At 33.5% G+C, this 16360-nt stretch overlaps 1 protein-coding gene across 1 annotated transcript in view; it reads left to right on the forward strand.

Annotated features, from left to right (window-relative positions):
• The first annotated feature begins 13090 nt into the window (after positions 1–13090).
• LOC143047953 (cadherin EGF LAG seven-pass G-type receptor fmi-1-like) overlaps positions 13091–16360 on the forward strand; it is a 53390-nt gene continuing 50120 nt past the window's right edge. Inside the window, exon 1 of the mRNA XM_076221326.1 lies at positions 13091–13263. Coding sequence (XP_076077441.1) covers positions 13261–13263 — 3 coding nt within the window. The 5' untranslated portion in view covers positions 13091–13260. The remainder of the gene's footprint in view (positions 13264–16360) is intronic.

Consider the following 16360-nt stretch of genomic DNA (forward strand, 5'->3'; position numbering starts at 1 on the left):
ATCGCATTATTTAATATTTCTAAACGTACTAAGTTGAAAATTGAATGGTGCAATGAACAATGCAAGATAAGACTTTCAGACATATAAAGGGTTATCTGTGTGTATTGTGTTTGTATTTTCGTTCCATTTTTCGTGCTTAAAGCACGTTATTTTTGTTATTTCGTGCACAAAATGCTAGATCTTTTTGTATTCGCCATGAAATCCACTTTAACTTGTTTCCTTCATATTCTTATTTTTCATGCAAATTTCCTCCCAATAACCTCTTATTGTCGTTCTTATCTTCTATATCTTATAAGTTTATTCTCGATCTGGTCACTTGTATGATTTCAAGATTTTCTAAATAAATTTAACAAAACTTAGATATATTTGAATGATAATTTATTTCCAAGCTCAGATCAAAATTGTTTAAATGAAAAATGGAAATATGTTTATATAGAAACATTCTTGCAGACTTTAAAAAAAACATTGGAGAGCATAACAGTTCATTCTAAACAGTGACTCGTTAGAAAAAACTCACGCAGGTATGTGTCCATATGTATGTATGTTTAAAACAAACCATTATCCACATCTTTGGATAAAAAAATATGTATCAAACCATCTTGTTGGGTGAGCCATGTTTTACAGCTTCGATGGAAATAACCAGAAAATAAAAAGACATGATAACCATTGTTTGTGTTTTCAATTACAGCCGATTCCATTGAGTGTGTAGGCAAAGACAATATATTTGGTTAGATTGTTTGCTAGTTGAACCGTGAAGTCACTATTAGGTCAGGTAAACTACCCTCCTTTAGAAGTAGACTAGTCCGACAGATAACCAATCTATCTGTCTGTAGGACTAGGCTTCTTCGAAAGGAGGGTAGTATACCTTACCTAATAATAACTTCATAGTTCAGTTAGCAAGCAAGCTAACCAAATATATTACCTTTTCCTACACACTCAATAGAATCGGCTGTAATAAGTTGGTTTGATAATGCTAAGTGTCATATTAAGATATAATTTCCTGTTCCGGTTGAAGAAGGATGAAATTTTTCAAGGTTCCCAATATAAACTAGTTTTGTTGTAATAACAAATGTAGGAACAGAAAAATAACATTACATATAGTGAAAATATACATCATTTAACACGTTAAAGAAAATAATTAGAAGTTGAAGCAAAACAATTAGTTAGGATTACATCAGATTGTACCAGGTAGCCCATTGTTTACATTAGAGTCGCCCACCATTATGCCACCAAAATACTGAAAAACACGTCAAACACATCAAAACCTACTAGCCGATCCAGACTAGGTTCCCATACTCATAATAAAAGTCAAAGTCCGACAAAAACAAGGTAGAGATTTGGAAATGTGAAACATGAAAAAAGACTTTTACAAGAAACTTTCAAAATAATATAGTGTGAATATTGTGAAAACTATTATTGTAGTAACTGCCTAGAATTGACATCAGAACAATAACAGGTACATGTATTTATGAATCCATCTCTGCACTGGTTCTGTCACACTTGTGAAGACAAAGTTATGAAAAACATTCGTACTGACAGAGAAGTTGAGGTAAGATGTGCAGAATTTCTGCAAGTAAGGAAGAAAATAGTCATACAATTAGAACGAACCAGAAATAACTAAGAAAGCAGATTCTGATCAGGTTATGGTGATAATTAAACAAACTATGAAAGAAACTGAGACTTCAGGTCAATCAGAGTTGAATGAGATTAAAGAAGCACTTAATAAAAAAGTATCCGACATCAGAGAAAGTAGCATTAGAGAGAAAAACATTATTATACATGGGATTGATGAGGTCACTGATAAAGAATGTACAGTTCAAAAACAGAGAGACACTGATTATGTTTAAAGTCTTGCATCATTTATTGAAGTTGATAATAGTAGCATTGTTAATGTAACTAGGCTAGGTAAGAAAAAAGAATCAGATGATGATTTAGGGGATATAAAACCAAAACCATTGAAAATGATATGGGCTGATAATGAGTCCAAACGAACATTTATGAAACAACTATCATACTTAAAAGGTATTTATGAAGAGAGTCCGTTCTATGGTTTTAGTGTAACTCATGACATGACAAAAGAGGAAAGAGATGAAAACAGAAAAAAAATTCTGGAAGCTCAGGCTCAAACTAAAAGTGACAAGTATCTGGTGAGAGGATCATCGTGGGCAAGACGCACCGCGAGGGTACCAAAGGAATCATAAACAAAACAGAAAACTATCTTTGTACAGACAAATGAAAATCTCCTTTTCATTGTTCGTTTGTTAATGGTGGTAAGAAGTAAATGGGACAGAATGTATAGCATCTACAGACAGTGAGAAAGCTGACGTACTAGCTGAATTCTTCAGTAGTGTATTTACACTAGAATCAGACAACCCAGTAGATAGTAGTAAGCGATACCGTGACAATTTTTCAAGTGATGAGCTTTTTAATAGTAAAGAGGTTGACAAATTACTAAAGGATCTTAATACATCTAAATCACCGAGCCCAGATCAAGTGCACCCAAAAGTTGTATTTGAACTAGCAAACACTAGTTGACTCGCCACTGAGTAGTATATTTAACAAGTAATAGCTTTTCTAAAAAGCTTGCCGTATTTTAGCTGATTATATTGAGATCAGTGGTTTGTGAGTATGTTATTTTTATTGGAATATTGCACTCCAAGCAATATGAATGCATAGCGCTTTTTTTCTACTAATTTGTGATTTTAGTTGTATTATTGGTGGACCAGGGTTATATTAATGGAAGGAGACTTGATAAAATGGGGAATGATCGATATTTATAATAAAATGCATACTGTGTCTATAATCAACTTGATAAAAGAGCATATAACCTACATGTACTTTTGAGGATAACTACTTGACAAAATGGACTACTACAGAAGGCCTTTCAAATTTGAGAATGATACATCTTATACTTACATGTATAGAAGTGATTGATATCTTTAATATCTGACTTTTGTCTTTGAAGATGCAATTAGTTTTGACGGTACAAGTTAAATGTTGTTATTACTAATTTCCAGATGTAGTAATACTTGAAAAAGATGGTTTTATGGTAATGGGATTTGAAATGAAATATTAATTGCAAATCATTTTCTTCAACATGTTGTCACCTGTCTTATATTTTTTAATATATCACGTTGTGGTTTGTGATCTTGACAATTTTTTTTTAAGTTCCAGTGGCGGATTCAAGGGGGGGGGATGGGTTGTTCGATCAATGCATTTGAATAAGGACATATAGTTGGAACCCCCCCCCCCCTTTTGTCCTGGGTTGGAACCTCCCCTTTTTAAAATGGCTGGATCCGCCCCTGATTTCTGTAGATGAGAGCTTCATATTAGTATTAGCCTTTTATAGTGCTTTATATTTGGTTGCACATGTAATCAAGCTTTTGTTACTTTGAATATTTATATTTTCATATCTGATGGCAACCATTTCATGTTATACATATAGTCAGGATTATTAGTTAGTTTTACTTGTTAATGTTTATTGTCATGATCAGTGGCGGATCCAGAAATTTCATAAGTGGGGGCCGGTTGACTGCCTAAGAGGAGCCTGCTCCCGTCACGCTTCAGTGATTCCTTGAAAAGGGGGGCCCCCTAAATCTACCTCTGGTGATTGATATGGACTAAATAGAATTGCTGTTTGGTGTGAACCAGGCTTTGCGTCGAAGACCATACTACAACCTATAATGGTTTACTTTTATAAATTGTGACTTGGATAGACAGTTTACTTTAATATGAGATCCATTTATATCTATCTACAAGATTGAGAACATTTTTTTGTAATAAATTTAAAACATATATTTAATTCTGTAATACCTGATAATATTTATCAGTTATTTGTGCTTTTTTCATTTGATGTTTACTCTCTGATAATGTCAGTATAATTTGATTGGTTGTGATAAAGAAATTGGGTCAGTTTGCAATTGTGGATCTTCTTTCCCCTTTCATTCATAAAATTGCGCATGAAATTTATCACAAAAATGCACCAGTAATTTGGTGAATGAAACACTTGTCATATTGTTTTAAAGTCAGAGGCTGAGTTAGAGGGTTTTTCAGGGGGGGGGGCCTGGGCTGCCCCTTTTATTAGAGAAATTTGGTTGTTTATATAGGGAATCACTGGAGCATGACTGGAGCGGGCCCCTTCTTAGGCAGTCAGTGGGCCCCTGCTTATGAAAATTTCTGGATCCACCACTGAAAGTTTCAGTAAAGTTAGATTAGCTTTTTTGACATATGTATTATGTTGAAATTTGAACAAAAAATGAATGAAAACCCTAATAATTTTTTAAAAAATGCACTATTATTAAAAGCTATCCTTGCTTATTCACAAGGACGTGACATATCCTCTGTGCTATTCCGATCTGAGTTTTTGTTCATACATAGTCTGGTGCTGTTCCAATGCAAGTAGTCTTCTTTTTTTTCTGTTTCTTGAGAAGTATTTGGTTAACCTGTTCAGTCACTATAAAGTGTTACAATTCATATTTAAACGCAACACATAAATAGTGACCAAAAAGGTACCGCTATCACATGAGAGAAGCTAGGAAAAAGTAAAATGTATATATTTTAAATATTTTTGTGGGAGCATGAAATGTAGTACACATATAGATAGATATTCATAGACCATAGAACAAATAAGCAAACAAATTCAAAGGAAATGTAAATGTAAGATGAATAATGAAAAAAGATGAGCCATGGCCAGGGGCCCAAACTTGACAGCATTTGGTGTTGAACAGGTTAAATGTCTGCATTTACAATAAATATAGCCTTTGTCAGAGGTGAGCCAGGTCACCTTTCCCTTAATCAGCCATATTAAAGGTAACCGCATATTTCTGGGCTGGGCTGAAAATTAAATGAACATGACTTTGAAAAATGCTAAAAATTTTAGAATAAAGAAATACACCAAATCAATTGGGGAGACATCTATTAAAATGTTTGAATATGAAGTTGACAAGAACTAAGCTTTTCAGATAATATACATGTACAGACTATAACAGTCAGCCTAAAGACTCTTGGCTACTGAAATGTTTGCTTACACAGTGCTTTCCTAAAATGATTTAAAATCAGTGCGATAGTTTTCATGAAGAATGCTGAGCGTACAGGTATTATGACAAAATAATAATAATAAATGTTATGTTACATGTATCTACCCAAATAAGTACAATATAAAAATTCTTGACTTCTAAAACAATGATTAATCTCCTGATTTATATCTTATCACTCTATTTCGATGCTGTGTGAAAAATAAAGAAATTTGACTTATCAGTATGCTTCCATCCACTGATGAAAATTCCATCTGAGTTGATTTATTATTAATTATTGTGCTTTGAATACACCTTATTGCTACAATATGTACATGTCCGCCATTACTAAATGTACATCACGAATGTTCCTAGTCAAATAATTATGACGTCTGGCAAGGCTATTTTAATTTTTTTTCTGGGACGCCTTCTTAGAACTGACTTCTGGCAAGGCTATTTTATTCTTTTTCTGGGACACCTTCCTGCGACGTCATAACACGGAAGCCATTTTTTACATATGGACTTTGAGAGTAAATTTTGGGGGGAACTTTGCGACCTAATTTATCGTAGGAAGGCGTCCCAGAAAAAAAAAATAGTCTTGCCAGCCGTCATAAATTAATTATTAGGACTAAAATGTTCCACGTAAAATTTTGATGGTATAATAATAAATATCTGATCAGTGACGGATCTAGAAATTTTTATAAGTGGCGACCCACTGACTGCCTAAGAGGGGGCCCACTTTAGTCATGCTCCAGTGATTCCCTATATAAGCAACCAAATTTTTTCCCAAAAAGCGGGGGGGTGGGGTCCCGGGCCCCCTGCCCCCCCCTAAATCCACCTCTGCTGATGCCACAATGGAAAAGTAATTGTTGTATGACGTCAATGGTTGAAGAGGGACAGATTCTCAGCTCAGCTGGGACAATTCAGGGAGGAGACTTCTCCCGTCATGCTTCAGTGATTCCCTACATAATTAACCAAATAGTAATTATATCATCACGAAAAAATGTACTAATTGAAAGACCTGATGATGTGAATAAATTGAAATCAGACATATCAAATGCAGTTCTCAGTCCTGTTGATATATCAATGGACAATGACTGCTTATACTATAATAGTCCCAGGTCAAACAACCAAATTTTGAACCGCCCTCTAAATCCGCCTCTGACAACTCATAAGAATCATCATGTACGAGTATACATCAAACTGTCTACCCCACATGCGAACATCTTTTGGGAGCTCGCTGTGTTGCAAGTATTTTGGGTTTGAAGGAAATAAGATGCGATCGTGTAATTTTCTGCCTTCAATAATAATATCATCTATAGTCGGGATCCCTCTATAGTCGAATACGTCCAGCTAGAGGGGTTAGATCTGAGACTACTATGTGTTATAGTACATGTAGTCTCGGGTTAGATATACAACTGTATCGAGCTTTGTTGATATAAAGTCGTTCACCTAAGGACATTTTTTTCTTATTTTTTCTGTACACTTAGCTTTGATTTTTTATTACCATGCATTGTCAAGCTTGGTAACTTTTTCTCAGTGATAATCAGATAATAATGCACAATACAAAGTAATTACTGTATGGGATGTCAACAGTAAAATTGCAAAAGCTGACACAATATATATATAGGCCACTGTAACCCTTGTCAACAACTATACCGTGATGCTTGGTGTAGGCTTCTTTGCACACAAGGAACCATATGGCTCACCTTGTGAGTTTTGTATTCTTCAAATCAGTCAGCTGTTGTTCTGATTTGTTTATTTACACCAGAAATCAATGAAACGATGAAAGCGCGGGAAACGAAATAACATCTCCGGTAAATTCCGTGATTTTAATATTTTCTAATCAACATGTACAAGCAATGAAAAATAAATGGTTATTATTTCTATACTAAGAGCATACGTTTTGTGTATTTATTCTTTGAAATCTATGCTTACGAAGAAATCTAACATTAAGTATCTCAATCATTTAATCGTTTTAATACACACTGTTTAAAGTGTAGATTGTGTGTATTACTGTTCTTTTTTAAGTAGATCAATGATACATAAATATACAGCCTCGTACCAAAATTGCAACATAATTTCAAGATAGCATGATTTTATTATCACAGAATTGTATTGATTTAATTGATTGCACTAAATTGACAGTGCTTCGTTAATAAACATTATAGCGCTTTACGATAGCAAATGAACACTTCATTACAATTTATACCGATGACCTACTATAATGATTTTTATCCGACCGCACATACGGACGCGTTGACACATAATGCATACCACTCATTTATAGCCAATCAGACGTTAATATGACCTTCATTTCCCCCATAATCATTCCGGAAACAGCCACGAAGCAGCCATTAAATAGTATTTATAACCAATGAAATACCATTAACAGTTTTACCCGAACCTGACGTCTAGCCTCTGACTAATCAGACCGTATCACCATGGTGATACGGTAATGAATGTTTTAAGAGTGGGACAGTACCCCAAGGATGGAAATAGGCCAAATATCTGCACTATTTAAGAAAGGTGACAAAACATCCCCATCCAAATTTAGACTAGTTAGTTTGACCAGTATTATTTGCAAAATAATTGGAAAACCTTGTGAGACAGAGAATAGTCCAACACATGAATAGTTATAATTTATTCAGTAACACACAATTTGGTTTTATAAGTGGGAGATCCTCCTCCTTACAATTTATAAAGGTTCTTGATAGATGGACTGAAATTCAAGACAATGGAGGAATAACGGGACGACCATTTGATATTCTGGGGGGGCGGGGGGAGGAGGTAGGAGGATTTGTTTTTGATCGGTTATTTATTTTTGTAAACTAGGAGGACATATTATCTATTTTCTGCACTATTGAAGCAAGATTTTTCATTTTCCTTAAAGCAAGGGACTGATTATTTTTTTTCACAACTATATTTATAATATTTGAAACACACAATTTTTAAATATTTGTTTATTATAAGTAATACATGTATATTCAAGTCATTATGTACCATTTAATCAGAATTGATCATCATCATCTGGAGAAATGAATCTTCTATATTCTCAACTGCATATACATATATTGCATACATACACAGTTTCAAAGTTTGGTTGTAACTAGGCTCTTTTCAAATTATTGGCTAATACGTTTCGCCGAGCGGAGCGAGGTAAAAAAAATTAAGGGTTTTGGAACCGCTGAAGGCACAAGAAGCTATAGAACAAATGATGCAAAATCATGCTTTCTAGGTGTTCCCCGGATCCTTTCTTAATCTGAAAATGCAAGTTCTGTTTTAATAATTTTTTGACAATATTTTGGTCTCAAAGCAAAATGTATACATTCAGTGTAAGACTTAGTTTCTAGGGACAACATCAAAAGACCAATATGCATGATAAAGCAAAAATGTAATTCACATAGTAAAGTATGTGGCTGCTGTTTTTTTAAACTCATGATCAAGTTGATAACAAAATTACTAAATTACAAAATGAATGCAACACTAAAGCCTCGGTCACACCTTACCGGATAGCTCGAACGGACGCCTAACGGATAACTTTTTTTCAATCCATTCATGTCCGTTAGACGTCCGTTCTTATCTGTTAGACGTCCGTCCATATCCGTTGCATGTCCGTTAAGCGTACGTTTTATCCGTCGACGTCCGTTCTGTCCGGTGGAAAATTTTGAGCATGTTCCAAACTTTCAACGGATGTCCAACGGATAAAATGTCCGTTGAACGTCCGTTGGGCGTCCGTTTTGTACGGTACTCGTCCGTTTCGTTTCCGTTTTGTATCCCTTACGTGTCCGTTATACATCCATTGGAGGTCTGGAAGATAAATTCACCAACGGACTTCTACCGGACGTTTAACGGATAAAACGGATGTTGAACGGATGAGAAACGGACTTCTACCGGACGTATAACGGATAAAACGGACGATGAACGGATCTGAAACGGATTAATGCCAATTGAAAATTTCGCGTGAGAAATGCTAATTATTAGTATGTCAGATTTCTTAAGGTTCATGAATTCATAATCGATCTTAGAGTATAGGCACGTCTTCACAATCAGGCAGTTCTTATTCAGGCCAGACTCTGCCCTTTGGCGGAATTTTGAAGAACAAAACCAGTTACACAGAAACATTTTGAATATTTATGCGATTTACATGTATTGTTATTGTCGCCTTTGATTTTTCGTAAATCTTGTTCATCCGTTTTATCCGGTACGCTTCCGTTAGGTGTCCGTTTTATGCGGTACTCGTCCGTTGGATGTACGTTCGACATCCGTTCTGTCCGGTACGTTTCCGTTTCTCGTACGTTGCATATCCGGTGTGTGTCCGTTATGCATCCGTTACACGTCCGTTTAATTCGTTCAGTACATCAACGGACTCCCAACGGATAACAATTTTGTCAACGAGCAACTTTTATTTTCATCCTTTAGGCGTCCGTTCGTGCTATCCGGTGAGGTGTGACCGAGGCTTAACAGAATACAGAAAGGCAATCAATGAACAAAAGACAAATACATAAGAAACATTGATCTCGAAAAATCAAGGACTACGTCTGAGAGAGAACAGAACTTGCTTCTTGCAAGGCATTCACGGTGAACACAATTTGATATGGAGACAGGCGTTTGGTTTTGAAATTTCCTACATGAGGCATTTGCCTCAATGTAGTTACGGCCCTGTAATAAAATACATTGCAAGTCAGGTAATCTATTTTCAAACTACCACAGAACAAACCATTTATTTTTTTGGCTATTTATTTTCAAAATCCTCCTATATACCGTATACAGGTGCTGCTGGAATGTTATTACTTAGAAATGGAAAGTTCCCAATTGGAAAGCTGAAATCATCAGAAAGTGTGATATCTTAGGTGATCCTTTTTGCTGATGACACTAAGCTATTCAGAGAAATTAAATCAGAGAATGATGTTAGCCTACTACAGCATGATTTGGACAACTTGTTCGATTGGAGTGTGGGATGGATGCAACGCTTCCACCCTGATAAATGTAAGGTGCTGAAAATTTACAACAAGTTATCAAATGAAAAAGTATGATGGTGGTAAGACAACATTACATGAGATAGATTAAGAAACAGAAATTGGTGTAAACATAGATAGTCATCTGGCATTTGATAAACATAAACAAATCAAGTAAATAAGGCAAACCAAATAGTCGGTATTATACGATGAACGTTTAAATCACTAGATAATAAATCATTCTGTCTGTTATTTAAGGTACTAGTTAGAACACACTTAGAATATGCAAATAAAGTATGGAATCCATATAAAGTAAAAGAGATTAAATCATTAGAAAATGTCCAGAGACAAGCTTCTCAGATGCTACCATACTTAAATGACAAAAGTTATATAGAACGACCACAAATACTGAAATTGACAACACTAAAGTCTAGACGAATGCGTGGGGACATGATAAAAGCATTCAAAATAAGGGCTGAAATATACGACAGTTAAGCAATTACCGGCTTGTTTACTCTAAACAACAGTTCAACTAGAGGACATCAATTTAAAATTAACAAACAAAAGATGTAAATTAGATGTGCGTAAACACTTTTTTCACAAACAGAATAGTAGACACATGGAACAGCTTGGTACAACATATTGTAACAACAACTAAAGTGAAATAATTCGAAAACAGACTAGACACTTACTGGAAAGATCATCCTATGAAATTAGACTATACAATTGAGTATGGACAACACACAATTAGAGTAACCGGAAAAGAAGACACTACAGAAGAGGACACGATAGAGATGAACATAGAGGAGCAGCAGCTCCTGCGTTCATAACGAACGTAGGTAAACGTAGGTAATACTATTTGTTTCTTAAAATGTTCAGGTACAACGGTACTACCAGAAATCTACATGACATGTATTACAGAAGTAACATTGGTTTATTCCTTACTGAACAGCAACTCATAAAATTTTGGAAAAAAAATCTATGGTCCAAAGCTGAAACACAACATAAATCTATTTTCATTGATTGGGAGAGTTCTTTTAAAAGATTTGTTCACTCAGGAAAATTCTTTTTCACAGGGCATCGGTCAATAGTCCATTTGTCAATTACCGGTTTAATTCTGGTATTGAACACTTTTTTAAACAAATTACTTCGGATCCTTTTATCAATAGTAGACTTGTTTTATACGGAACAAAATTGGCTTTCACCAATGCAAAACATTATGAATTAAAAGTGATGTATCGGCGGCTTAATTGATTATCATGAAAAATAATTTCTTATGTCCAAGGTATTTGATTTGACAAGAAATTAATGTGATTAAAGGATTTGAAACCCTTAAAGATTACTCACATTACGCACAGGTAAATTTGCTCTCCCTGTTAGCTCTCAATTGTAAACAAAAATGAATGTCCCTAATAAGGGAGGCAACTAAAATAGGGATTTGTATTAATAACAGGGTCAATTAAGGGAATTAGCAAACAGACTATTGGAATATGACTATTAGATGGTGAACAAATCGTAATATCTCCGTAAGCTAAGGAAAATAAATATGTTATTCCACTGCCGATATTTTTTCATTTTCTTAACATAAGATATTAATTAACATATATTCATTTTTATTTCGCCTAAAATAACCTTACCCCTTATTTTCATTCTAACCCTTAATCTAATCATTATCGTTTCATTGAGTTTTATTCTAACCCTATCCTAAACCACATCCCTGAACTCTAATATAAAACCTATCTAGTAACCCTAACACTACCTATAATACAAACTCTAACCCCGTTTCTATCCAATACCCTGTTTAGAATCTAAATCCTAGCCCCCTTACGTAATCATAACCCGTTCCCTTAACCCTAGTAACCTTTACCTAACCCCTGTCTATAGTCCTTACCAAAACCGTATCCCCAACATAAGCACTAAAATGAAACTTAACCTTTAACGACAAACATATTTACCGGTCGACTTGCTCACATGTTAACCTGTCGACTAACTAACTTTTCGACATGTTGACCTCTCGCCCTGCTTACGTGTTGGCCTATTAACCTACTTACTTGTCAACCTTTTGACAAGATCATATCTTGACATGATAAAAGAATTATAAATAAAAAATGAATCTATAAATTTTATCCCTCTTCATGGTTTACAATGCCGTATGTAAAACTTGATATTCAGAGAGGAATATCCAGTTTTGTTCAGTGTAGCGTGAAAAGTGTTAACCAATCAAATGTTGATTTGACCATCAGTATTTACATGAAGTGGAATGATTCAAAAACTTGTATTCGATAACATTGCTTTGACATGAATTATGCAAATGTTGTGTGTCCCTTTTTGTAAATAAAGTCAGATCAATATAAATACGTTATCTTTCATTTTTCAAAAGGAGAAAATAAATTCCCTTAGAATTGTTACAGTATATTTGTTGATTAGAAATGTTTCTGTCTAAACCTGTTTTACATTTATCGTGACCATGAGACCTTTACATGAATGCATTTGTGTATATATGATAAATATAAATTAAGGTCAAACGATCCATGTAAAAAAACCAACAATATAATAGTGCATAAAAGTGCAAATGCATTTTTGAGGCCATTATTTTATTTCATAGAGATTGACTTTTCATTTATAAATGTTAAACTTTGTTTTGTTAAGGTGCTGTTTGAGTATTATATTTTTAATTGGTCTGAAAAGAGGAGTTTATTACAAGCATTCTGAAGTATACTTCTTCTTTGTGGACAAATAGACTAAATAACAAGGGGCGCCTTTTCTGGTAACTTCTTGGTAACAATATTTATTTGTTTTGCAATTAAGAAGAAATTCACATTGAAATTTTCGTTTTTCTATGAAGTTCCGTTAGCTTTTCGTTGTAATGCTGCTAGAAAGAGAATACCATTGACAACATCTGATAAAAATGTGGGAGCTTCTTTATAAGTTAAGCATTGGTTAATGTCAATTACTAAAAGGAATTCCTTCATCAAGGAAGTCATAAATTATGAATTTAATACAAATTTAATATCAGCACTGACTAAGACATTCATTTTCAGACATTCAGATAACATTGTAATGTTTCTTATTGTGACGTGTTATCGATTCAATGAAGGAACATATCGCTTATCAAAGTTCAATATAGTTTAAATTTCTTAATCGTTTGAAATATTTGAGAGGTTTTTATCAGTTGATTTTGTTTATTTTGTGACACTTTATTATTTTATTGATGCACAAGGAAGGAGCTATATTGTGATAAAACTAAAATGGATTCGATAGTATAATACAAACGTGTCGGATTAATCATAATGGTAAGTATTTGTAGGTAAACATTATACTAGACTAAGTATTCAAATGAAATTGTGAATTAAAAGGTATTCATGATTATGATTATTTCCGGTATTCTAACTTTTATCCTTAAATAAACTACAAACATATGTTTCTTTTTAAAGTAATGATTTTAATTATTATTGGTTAATATGTTTTTGCTAAACAAAATCGTCGAAGCATATTCAAAGAAAGTATTTGTATAAAGATAGATCTATAATTAACGTCTCCTCGTCTACTTGTTTTAATCAATTATTAAAAGTAGCTCCCCATTAGTCCACCACGAGGACATCTTAAAAAGACTATAATGTCCTCTACGGAGTTATGCAATAACTCAAGTAGTAGTAAGTCTATTTATTAAAAAGTTACTAGTGAACAGGAAGTTCTTATATATCTAGATTATCCAAGGACTGAGAAGTTTCAGGTGCGGGTCCAGTATTCAATGTTCGATGGAGGAGGTCTACTGAGATAAAAGAGTTACTCCACTATATCATGACAAGAACTTGCTGTAATTTTGTCTTTCTGTTTAAAGGGATCAGCGCAAGATGCGCCCCCGTCTGAATCCGCGCCTGTGTGTATAAACAGTTTTGTCTAGTCCGAGTCGTAGGCGAGTCCTATGTCAAACTGCTCTTTGTACCTCAACTCGTGGGTCAAATATCAGTATTGATATTTTAGATTTTTTGGGGGTAAATACGAGGCTCCAAATTTCTTATACAGCACACACTGCCAATTATACTAACTAATATACCCGAAACATACTTTGCTACAAGATGTTTGATTAAGAGCTATTAATGTTGGGACCATATTTGACCATGTTTAAGGCCTTGACTTATACCTACTATTAAACAATATCTCTATAATAACGATTTTTTTTCTCACAATGTCAATTTCCTCATGTTTATTAAATCGTTATTGAATTATTTTCATATGTGGAATTGTGGACTTGCGTGCCAAATATTTCAAGCATTTTCTATTTACTAAAAGGTATTATTATATAATTCAGAGGTAACAGTATCAAATATTTGTTTAATATTGATTTGCAAGTTTTATTCATCTTCATTATCAAATGCACATTTTTTTAACTTTGGAGTCTAGAACATCTATGGGAAATATCGAAACATGGTCGTTATACAATTCTTATGCTACTTAATATATACGATTTCTTTGACGCAAATCAAAAACTATGCTATATAAATTACTGCAATGTACTTTCAAGTTTTAAGTAAATATAATATATACACTTTTCACTGTGATCAAGTCGTAAAGCTGCCATTCTCCACTACATAATCATAAATTCATAATATTAAGTTGAGGCACAACAACTAACAAGTACTAGTGTTAAAACAATAGCTGTTCAAGGCACCAGTGTTATTGTACTGATAATTTAACCAGCCTTATTTTCCTGTTCTTCATCTTGAAAGTTGATGTTTAATGAGGAACTGACTAGTAAAAATACTAAATGCAAATTTATTGTGTTTCGTCTCTGTTCTTGATTTGTTCATCCGTTCTGATTTCGCTGATTATAGTTTTATCCTTGAAGTTTCAATTAGCATCATTAATCTCGATATATATTGTTGAAAATGTAAAGTTCTGGTTTTGATCTGATGTACTAATACATAAATACCATTTTAACTATATTTACTGATAATTGATGTGAGGGCATTTGACTGTGTTGTATGTACGCAGTCACGTCCAATTTAACAAATGAATTATAGTTGTGATAATAAAAAATATTTTCATTTTGAAATACATGTATATAGGTACCATCTTTTTCGTTTGTAAACATTAATAGGTTTTGAAAAACATTCTATAATATAAAAATAAGAAGATAACTCACAACCAGCAACCTACTGACGTAGAAGTGAACTGTCTTTAACAATGAGCACACCGCATTGTAAGCTATAAAAGATAAGTTTTATATATTATGTATAATATAACGATATATGAAGATGTGGTATGAGTGCCAATGAGACAAGTATGTACATGTATGAAAGTATTAAATGCATTTTGTCTTCTGAGTATACGTACTACATATAATAACTAACTATCAAATGTTCATTATGGTGATTTGATAAACATCGTTATTATGAAGTGTTTTTAACCCTTTACTCCTCCTGGTTAATGTATATCATTTTCCTCATACATGCACTGTATATTATATTGTTGTATATACTTATTGTCTCTATAACTATGTAATTAGTTGATGAGAATAAAAAAAATCATTCATTCATTCACAAATAGCAAAACAGTTATATACAATAGGTGCACATTTGTACTCGCCCTAGTTGTTGGATTTTAATAGATAAAAATAGAAAATTGCCAAGACATGTCTCATGCTTACTCAAAACATCTATGACAGATATTTATGGAATCTTTACAATGTTTGATATCATGACAACTACTTGTTTTAGATGTTTTATTCTAGTGTTATGTAATGTTAATGATAAGAACTAGTGCTGCAATACCTAACATTTGCATTTAACAGTCTTCACAATGTTTAATATCATAGAGTTAAACTCCTTTTGTATTTGTTAATTGATTGGTGACGGCTTGATGTCCAATTGCAAATAGTTAGACAAAATTATCATATCGTTAGTGTTATTTAAAATAAAAAAAATCTGAAATTGCCTTTATTTATTTTTGCACATGAATGTAAATTTAAAATAAGTAACCTGATTCAACAAAAAAAGTCCTACACGTCCTTCTAACTACGATAATTCATTCATGTCGGATGAGAAGCGGAATTAGGTTGACCTTATTTTATCAAAATAGGCTTTAATGGTATAAAGGCTGTCTCTTGTATTTTGCATTGAGATTTATAACAGTCTTATCAACGTACAAAACCTTCTTTCTTTTCAATTTAAATCAGTGTGTGTGACGTGTTGTTACGGAGTCATTTAGGATTTTAAAGGTAAAAAGGGTCATTTTGGCATGACTTTTATGTATATGTACATTATTCTCGTGGCAATGTTGTTTCTTAATCAATGATCTGTCTTGGTTTTTTCATTCAAGCATGGAACAAAGAAAAGTATCTCTATTCATTGACATTGAAAAGGGATATTTTTTCATTTCTTAAAAACT

Source organism: Mytilus galloprovincialis, chromosome 10 (assembly GCF_965363235.1).
Source record: "Mytilus galloprovincialis chromosome 10, xbMytGall1.hap1.1, whole genome shotgun sequence".
In the NCBI taxonomy this organism is placed as follows: domain Eukaryota; kingdom Metazoa; phylum Mollusca; class Bivalvia; order Mytilida; family Mytilidae; genus Mytilus; species Mytilus galloprovincialis.